The sequence below is a fragment of the Panthera uncia genome, chromosome C2 (assembly GCF_023721935.1).
Source record: "Panthera uncia isolate 11264 chromosome C2, Puncia_PCG_1.0, whole genome shotgun sequence".
NCBI lineage: Eukaryota > Metazoa > Chordata > Mammalia > Carnivora > Felidae > Panthera > Panthera uncia.
Window position 1 is genome coordinate 145,439,622 of NC_064810.1, and position 9,234 is coordinate 145,448,855.

The following is a 9,234-nucleotide window of genomic DNA, read 5'->3' on the forward strand; positions in this document are numbered from 1 at the left end:
CCCTGGGAGTGGCTAGAAGTGGCCCGGCTCCAGCGGCTCTTCCACAGGATGCTCTCCGTGAACCACCACCTGGAGAAGAATGGCATAAGCAACTGGATCTCCTACATGCTTCAGTGTCTGAGGGAGCAGGGAACGGCCCCAGCCATGCAAGACAAGTTCAACTTCATGATGCTCTGGGCCTCTCAGGGGAACACGGGGCCTAATTCTTTCTGGGCCCTTTTGTTCCTCCTAAAGCACCCGGAAGCCATGCGTGCTGTGAGGGAGGAGGCTGCCCAAGTCCTAGGAGAGGCCAAGCTGAAGGCTAGGCAATCCTTTGGCGTTGAGATCAGCGCCCTGCACCACACGCCAGTGCTGGACAGCGTGATGGAGGAGACGCTGAGGCTGGGGACCGCACCCACCCTCCTCAGAGTGGTGCACGGTGACCATACGCTGAAGATGGCCAGTGGACAGGAGTACCTGCTCCGCAGTGGAGACATCGTGGCCCTCTTCCCTTATCTTTCAGTGCACATGGATCCTGACATCCACCCGGAACCCACTGCCTTCAAATACGATCGCTTCCTCAACCCCAACGGTAGTCGCAAAGTGGACTTCTACAAGTCAGGCAAGAAGATCCACCACTATACCATGCCGTGGGGCTCGGGTGTTTCCATCTGCCCTGGGAGGTTCTTGGCCCTCAGTGAGATGAAGCTTTTTGTCCTGCTCATGGTCACATACTTTGACCTGGAACTGGTGGATCCTGATACACCTGTGCCACCTGTGGACCCCCGGCGCTGGGGCTTTGGCACCACACAGCCGAGCCGTGAGGTGCGGTTCCGCTACCGCCTGCGTCCTGCCAAGTGAGCTCCGCCAAGGGGGCCGCGGGCCTGGCCAGGGAGGCTCCCTTAGGTTCTTGGCCTCCTCTCACCCCTCTGAAGCCCCACCCTCGCCTCCGGTTCTGTGATACCTCCTACCGGTGTCCTGGTCGCCTTCCTTGCTCTCTGGTTTTCCTCTAGCCACCTGATGGGCTTATCTTTCTCTCTTGAAACACCATCTCTCACCGTGGGTTCCGCAGAACCTTCCTCTATATGAAGTCCAGGGGAAGGGGGGGAAATCTGGGGGAAACTTAGTTGGGGGAATGATGGCATAGCTTGACGAGTCTTGCCGTACAGAAACCAGTCATCATGAGTAACACAGTGTCCTGCAAATGTTAACCTCCACCCTCCCACCTCACTGTATTATCTTCCTCAATGCTTACTCCACATCCTGTGGAATTCAGGTTCGTCAAAAGCAATACGAGGCAAGCCACATGTGTAATTTTTAATTTCCTAGTTGATACATTTTTTTTAAAAGGTAAAAAGAAACAGGTGAAGTTAATGTTTATAATATACTTAACTTAGCCCAATAGATCAAAAATATTAGCATTTCAATATGTCAGTATAAGAACATTAGTAAAAATATGTATTTTTTAGTAACATTGGGACAAACTATATATATAAAACATTAGTAAAAAAAAAAAAAATATATATATATATATATATATCTTTTTTTAAATTTCTTTTTGTGTGTGTGTTGCCTTCGAAATCTGGTACGTACTTTTTACCCTTACAGTGTATCTCACTTCAGACTAGCCACATTCTAGTGCTCACCAACCACATGTGGCTAGTGGCTCCTGAATTAGATAGAGCAGGTCTGGAGAAACGCTGCCTTTCACATAGGAGTTATTCAAGGCCCCCCCCCCACCCCTCAGTGCCCTTGTCTCCCCTCCACACTCCCACCTCAGGGTGGTCTCAACCCCTCCTGTGGTCTCCACAACCACAGGTGAGTTCAGAGCTCTCTCCTACTTCCAGACCCTCAATCTCCCTGCTGGCGTCCCACAGCACCTCTGACTCAGTTTGGCCCACACAGAACTCAGCATCTGTCTCCCCACCTCTGTCCTGAACCACCTCCTTCTCCGGATTACGCCGCCTGCCTCTGCTCAGGACACCACCACCCACCCCATCCCCCAGGACAGATCTGGGAGAAACCTGATCTCCTCCCCACTCTCACCCACATACAATCAGGCCCCAGTTCTGTCAGTCCAACCCTCTGTCGTGCCTCCGAAACTGTCCTCTTTTCCCCAGCCCCACTGCCATTCCTATGACTCAGCACTCTGCACACCAGGCCTGCCTGGCCCTCTGTGCACCCAGCTGCCAGAGACCTTTCGCCAGACCTTTTGCTTGTCACACTTTCACTTTTCTGGTTCCCCGTCGCCTCCGTGCACCTAACATTTAAATTTTGCCACAGTTGATCCCAAATGTTCAATCCAGTGCAATTCAGCCTTGCCAACTTTCTCCAGTGGAACTGTCTGGAAAGTACACTTGCTTGCTTTTTACTGCCAACCTGGAGGCCTTCCTGGATCTCACCCATTCCAGTCTCTGGCCAGAAATGGGCTTCCTCCCCTGAGGCTCCCCTGACACAGCTTGTGTCCCAGCACATCTGTTACTTGTTGTTGCTCTCTGTTTCCTGCTTTCCTCCTCCTGCCCCCTCCCCCGGACTGCAGCCCACAGGGCTTGGTATCTTATTACTTCATCCCTGACCCCCAATTCCCTACATGGAGATTAAATGATAGAAAATTGGCTCAGTCTCAGCTACTTTACTTCATGTCCTCAAATCATTTCCTTCCCCTCCCTGGCCTCACTCAGCTTCCTGGCATGTGAAATGGAGACAGTCCCATTGCCAGGCCTGCCTACCAGGGCTGGGAGTGCTGCTACCAGAGCCACAGCTGGCTGATGGCAGGGCCTGGCTGCGGCTGGGGCTGGGACAGGAGGAGCAGTGACTGGGAGCTGGCGTAGGGTCCTGGAAAAGGGAGGCCGGGCAGCAGAGACCCCCCTGCAAGGATGCCTAGTGGGGCTTCTCTCCACTCACCTCTCCCAAATCTGTGACTGGCCTCTTGCATTTTTTTGAGGCTGGCTGTTCTGCCCTGAGTTTTGCCAAGATAACAGGCTATTAGAGTAACTCAGGCAAGGGCTGGGGCTGGGGCTGGGGCTGGAGGCAGGAGTCTGTCCCCACTAGCTATGTAACTGTGGGCCAGAGTCTGCCTTCCTCTGGGTCTAACTGCCCCCAAATGACAACCTCTGTCTAGAGCCTGACAGAGCTCTGACTGCCTTGGAGAAGCCAGGATATCCTAACCTATCCCACAAGGGGCCAGGAGCACAAGAAGAGACACACAGGGAGAACAGGGGAGGGAGAAGGGGACTGAGAGGCTAGAAACCACCATGGAGAGCTTATCAATGACCTCCCCACACAGCCAGGCCCTGTGCCAGAGCAGGTATTGGGATACAGGCAAAGATTCAGGGCCTTCACACACCTCCTGGGCACTGCTCAGGTGCTACACACCCTCATTTTCCCTATACCCAAAGAAATCTAGACCAAGGGCCTGGCCTGTCAACAGGCTGGGGGGCAGGACTGAGGGCCCAAATCCATTAAGTCAAGACCAAGAGGTCTCAACTGAGAGTGATCTCCCAGGAACTGCATGTTTGAGGGTATACCTGGGACCACGGGAAGCCTCAGTGGGTCAGAGGTGTGGGGTGACTACAAGTATACCGTCCCACAGCCCATAACAACAGGCCTCCCAGGAAGCAGTGAGCACCCAGGATTATAGTGTGCATGTAGGGGCCAATGCCCAGCTGCGGGCACAGGAGGGGCCCATGGCACCTGTAGTCCTATGCCCCTTGCATGGGGACTGGACACACTCTCTGCAAGGACCACCCTTCCTTCCCTAGCAAGGACCCTGAGGCAGTAGGAAGATTGAGACCCCCAAGGATACATCTAATCACTACCTGTCCTGACACAACAGTCCTGACCCCCAAATCCTCATTTCTGCACCAAATTTTTTTCTCCCTCAAAGAAAAGCCCACTATGTGTATTCTCTAAGGATAGCCTATCACAAAGTAAGATCAGAGATGGCATGCCAAAGGTGGAACTGCAGGTACCTGGGAAAGAAAAATATTTTTTCCATAAGCAGTAATAGCTGTAAACCCTCAAACCACATTTCACAGGGTAGAGGCAGAGCCATGCCTGTCCCTCTCCCTGGGTCAGCCAGGGGAAGAGTCCATCTTGCCGCAGAGTCTGAGGGCCAAGAGAATCCTGGGAGCTTTCCTGGAAAGGCGTGAGCAGTGTAGCCAGCGAACTAGGCCTTTGGGTGGGCAGACGGAGAGCAGCAGGAGGAACCGAGGTGCGGACTGGGAAGTAAGGTCAGGATGAAGAGGTCTCTGGCCTGGCCTGGGCTGTGAGAGCCCAGCTCCAACTTGCTTCCTGACCAGTGCCTTCTGTGCTGTAGTCAGAGCCCTCGCTATGGTCAGCTGCAGTACATGGCAACTAGGACAGTGAGAGGGATCGAGGGGTCACTGATGGCCACCCTTTCCCCTGCCCCTTGGGCACCGGCTTCAGGGCACTTCTTATATACCTGTTGTTTGCAGAGAGCACATACCCACACTTACACAGCTAGAGAAAGACACATAGGAACACACAGACACAAGGCCCAGAGGACACAGTGACACATTCATATCAGATCCACATAGCTATATGTACTATGCACAGCCCACACAGCAACACAGACATGTGCACATAGACTACACGTACACACATCTGCCAGTGCTGGGGATAAGCCCTGCTAGGTGTCCCTTGGCTGGCATACCTTATCCCATCTCATCTATGCATCATGGATACGATGTCAGAGACTCTGGGTACCTAGACCCAGTTGGTACAGCTCAGGCTGTATCTCACCAGTCAGGCTGCTATGTGGGCAGGACTGAGGTCCCTTGTGCACCAGATTTCAGGAGCTCCAAAATAGAACCCCACTCCCCCACATCCTCAAACAAATCACCACCTTCAGATACAGAGCTTCATTTCCCAGGGCACCAATGGAGCTCAGAGTCCTTCCTGACAGTGGGACTCTGGGGCCTTAGGAGAGACAGCTAAAGAACAAGGATGAGGAGACAGCTGGCTGAAAAAATGATCCCTGTTACACAAGAAAGTGGGCAAGCACAAAACATAGAGGTGGGAATGTGTAAGAGACAAGGGGTACCTGGTGTCCAGGAAGTGAAAAGGAATGACGGACTATAAAGGTAAGATGGCGTATGGGATTCTACGTGTGAAAGCTCCAGCCCTGAAGCCAGACAAAAAATTTAGACTTGATTGTGCAGGCCCCAGGGACCCTTGAAGGCTCCAGAGAGGGGCATGGGAAGCACAAGAAGGAAGAGCCTCCTGGACTGCCATGTTCACCTGGCATCCCACCTGCTGACTCTCATGTTCCTGGGAAGTTCCCCAGGTGGGGCACTTCCAGGCCCTCCGGCTTGCCAGACCCTTGGCAGTGCCATCAAAGCTGTGACATTAAACGATACTGCAACAATATTTTCCCAGCTGAGCTACAGGGAAGAGGGTACACTGGTGGGTTGCAAGCCTTGGACTACTCTGAGGAAGACGGCAGTGATGGCTGAGGGTGGGTGATCATGCTGGCTGCTGGGAGCAGATCAGATGACAGGACATAGCATGATGATAAGAAGCACAGAGGTCAGTTAGGACACTACTGTAGCGATTCATGCAAGAGAGTATGATTTCCTGGAAGGCAATAAAGAAAGTGAAAGGAAGAGGCAGGAGTAAGTAAATGCTGCTGATGGTTGAGAACTGAGAACTGACTACTGGGTTTGACAACATGGTCCATGAGGCCCTTGAAGAGAGGACTTTGGGTGGATGCCCAACTGAGCTGGGTCCCATCCACTCTCACCAGACTGTGGTATGGCCACTCAGGCTTCATTTTCTCCCGTGTCATTCATGTCAGGGGAGTGCTCAGCCTGCCTCTCCCCAAGGTCATTCATGCCAGTCATTTCTTCTTGGGCAGTGAGCGTGCTACTCTCAGAACAGCTGGACAGTGGGGCCTGTGCAGGGCGAGGTGCCTGGTTGTGCCGGAGCACAGTGATGAGGAAAGCCTTCAGGTGCCCGCGGAAGTGGCGGCTGGAGAAGGCATAGAGAATGGGAGTGAAGCAGCAGTGAAGGAAGGCAATGCTCTCTGTCACCTGCAGGGCATAGTCCAAGTGCTGGCTAACCTTGCAGTCCCCAAAGACTTGCAGGTCCAGCAGTGAGTGCAGAAACAAGGTGAGGTTGTATGGGAACCACAGCACAAAGAAGGCCACCACAAGGGCTACGACTATCTTCAGAGCCCGGCCCTGGCCTGGGGGCCTCAGCCTGACCAGCACAGAGCCAATGCGGGAGTAGAAGAAGATCATGACAAGGAGTGGAAGGAGAAACCCCAGGAGGTTCTGCTGGAAACGGAGAAAGAGCTTCCAGATGGTTCCATGTCCTCCGAAATCTGCATAGCAGTTCCACACGCCTGTGGGGTTTTCATGTGTCTGCACAAAGACCATGTCAGGGATGGAGACAGCCAGGGCCACAGTCCATACCATGGCAGCCAGGAGCAGACTTTTGGCCCGGGTCCTCAGTCTGTGGTGGGGCTGAGTGTGGACGATCTCCAGGTACTTGTCCAGGCTCATGCAGCTAATGAAGAAGATGCCACTGTAGAAGTTGATGGTATAGAGGGTGCTCACCATCTTGCATAAGAAACTCCCAAAGACCCAATGCCAGGCCACAGAGATGCCCCAGAAAGGCAGTGTCACCACAAACAGGAGGTTGGAGATGGCCAGGTTCAGCAGATAGACCTCAGTCATCCGCCTGTGAGGCATGTACCGGAGCAAGACCACCAGAAGAAAGAGGTTTCCGCCCAAACCCAGCACAAAGATCAGGCTGTAGAAGACTGGCAGGAAGATCCTGCTAAAGGACATCACCTCATCCTTCCGGCAGAGCATGAAGGCCACACTGTCCAGGTAGTATTCGTAGTCATAGAAGGAGCTGCTGTTCTCAGAACTGGCAACCTCAGTGGTAGGCGGCAGAGGGGAGGCGGTGGAGGCCATGTCAGGAGGACACGCCCAGTTCTGGAGCTCTGTGGACCAGACAGAGTACAGTGGGAGAGGAATAAGATGAAACCAGGCACTCTCTACCTCTCTCCAAACCCGCTTTTACTGCTGCTCTGGGAGGCCCAGCAGACTCTTCACATTGACCTCAGTACCTGTAGGTCAGCGAGGAAGAGCACAAGTGTGGGGAACCTGAGCCTACCACTTTAGCCATGCCACCCTGGGTGGGTAGCTTAACCTCAGATGTTCTCACAGGACTCACTTATTTCATTATGGCTTCTCCTCTTTATTTTCCCCTTCATCATTTAAAAGAACTGATACGACCCAGTAATTGCACTACTAGCTATTTATCCAAGGGATACAGGTGTGCTGTTTTGAAGGGGCACATGCACCCCAATGTTTACAGCAGTGCTATCGACAATAGCCAAAGTATGGAAAGAGCCCAACTGTCCATCGACAGATAAAGAAGATGTCATGTATACACACAATGCAATATTACTTGGTGATCAAAAAGAATGAAATCTTGCCATCTGCAATTATGTGGATGGAACTAGAGTATATTATGCTAAGTGAAATTAGAGAAAGACAAATATATGACTTCACTCATAGGTGGAATTTAAGTTACAAAATTGATGAACATAAGGGAAGGGAAGCAAAAACAATATAAAATAGGGAGGGGACAAAACATAAGAGACTTTTAAATACAGAGAACAAACAGTGGGTTGCGAGAGGTGTTGTGGGTGGGGGATGGGATAAATGGGTGATGGGCATTAAGGAAGACACACTGTATTCTACTCCTGAAATCATTATTACACTATATGCTAACTAACTTGGATGTAAATTTAAAAAATAATAAAAATTTTTAAAAAGAACTGATAATATCTTTCAGATTTTTCTTTATTACTTAGAGAATACCAATTCACCTATGTACTGTATCACCATACTTTTCCTCATGTGTGGCTTGTGGTTGTTTTTTTTTTTTTTTTAAACAAATGCTTGTCTTCAGTAGGATTTGTTTTATCCATAAATGTCTAGTGTGCCCAGTCTGGCTTTTAATTTTTTTGACCTCTGTCGCCTAAGGATTTCCCTTGCTTTTGTTATTTTTAAAATATTAAAAATATTTTATTACAAATATTTAGTTTTATATCAATATTTTTATTTATAAGTATTCAATATTTTTAACATATTTTATCCAGTACATCTAGGTTTGTAGCAGAAAGGTGTGAGCCATCATGTTGAGAGGCTCAGAGCCTACTAAACCTTTCCATTCCTCAGTTTCCCCATCTGTAAAATGATAATGATAATAATAATAGTGCCTACTTCATGGGGTTCTTGTGAGGCTTAAAAATTATCATTCACTTCAGAGCATGTCACACTCCATGAAGAGTGCCCAGAACATAGTAGGCCCTCAGTAAATGTTAGCTTAAAATGTTGCTTTGTTGAGAACAGAGTCCATCATCTTTCCGCCAGCCTCTTCTCTCCTGCGTCTACCTAACTGAACGGCACCACTGACTCAGTCACCTAAGACTGAAACATAGGAGACGTCCCAGATTCCTTCCTCACTCCCTCACCACCATCCTGTGAGTCTCTACCTCCTTACTGCTTTTTGAAAATGTCCAACATTTCTAAGACTCATAAAAATACATACATGATATTCTTTTAATAGAATTAAAACAAATGAAACAGAAATACTTTGCAGGAGTTCAAAAAGATGAATGCGAAAGCTTGGGAATGATAGGGACAACATTCAAGATGGTGGCTGCCCGGGCAGAAGCCCAAAGCATGGGATGAGGGCAGGTCAGTGCAGTGGTTTCCCCTCAGAGCAGTGGTTTCCCAGGTTTTAACTGTATTATTAAAAATAATTTTGGGGGTGCCTGGGTGGTTCAGTCGGTTGAGCGACTGACTACAGCTCAGGTCACGATCTCACGGTTTGTGGGTTCGAGCCCCGCGTCAGGCTCTGTACTGACAGCTCAGAACCTGGAGCCTGCTTCAGATTCTGTGTCTCCCTCTCTCTCTGCCCCTCCCCCACTCATGCTCTGTCTCTCTCTGTCTCAGAAATAAATAAACATTAAAAGAAATTTTAAAAAATAATAATAATAATTTTTAAGGGGTGCCTGGTGACTCAGTTGCTTGAGCTCAGGTCACAATCCCAGGGTCATGGGCTCTGAGCTGGGTGTGGACTGCTTAAGATTCTCTCTCTCTCTCTCTCTCTCTCTCTCTCTCTCTCTTTCTCTCTCTCTCTCTCTCCCCCCCCCCCTCTCCCCTCCTCATATGTGCATACTCTCTCTCTCTCAAAAAAAATAGAATATAT

At 50.2% G+C, this 9,234-nt stretch overlaps 2 protein-coding genes across 2 annotated transcripts in view; one reads left to right on the forward strand and one right to left on the reverse strand.

The window, feature by feature from the left end:
• The window catches only part of LOC125922037 (5-beta-cholestane-3-alpha,7-alpha-diol 12-alpha-hydroxylase), a 1,913-nt gene extending 993 nt beyond the window's left edge, over positions 1 to 920 (forward strand). The window contains exon 1 of the mRNA XM_049629902.1: positions 1 to 920. This exon is cut by the window's left edge and continues 993 nt beyond it. Within this exon, the coding sequence (XP_049485859.1) occupies positions 1 to 840 (840 nt within the window). The 3' untranslated portion in view covers positions 841 to 920.
• Positions 921 to 1,506: 586 nt separating this feature from the next.
• ACKR2 (atypical chemokine receptor 2) lies at positions 1,507 to 6,949 on the reverse strand. Its single transcript, XM_049629904.1, has one exon. It carries the CDS (start codon positions 6,921 to 6,923, stop codon positions 5,763 to 5,765), a length of 1,161 nt encoding a protein of 386 aa, XP_049485861.1. The 5' UTR covers positions 6,924 to 6,949; the 3' UTR covers positions 1,507 to 5,762.
• Positions 6,950 to 9,234: the final 2,285 nt, after the last annotated feature.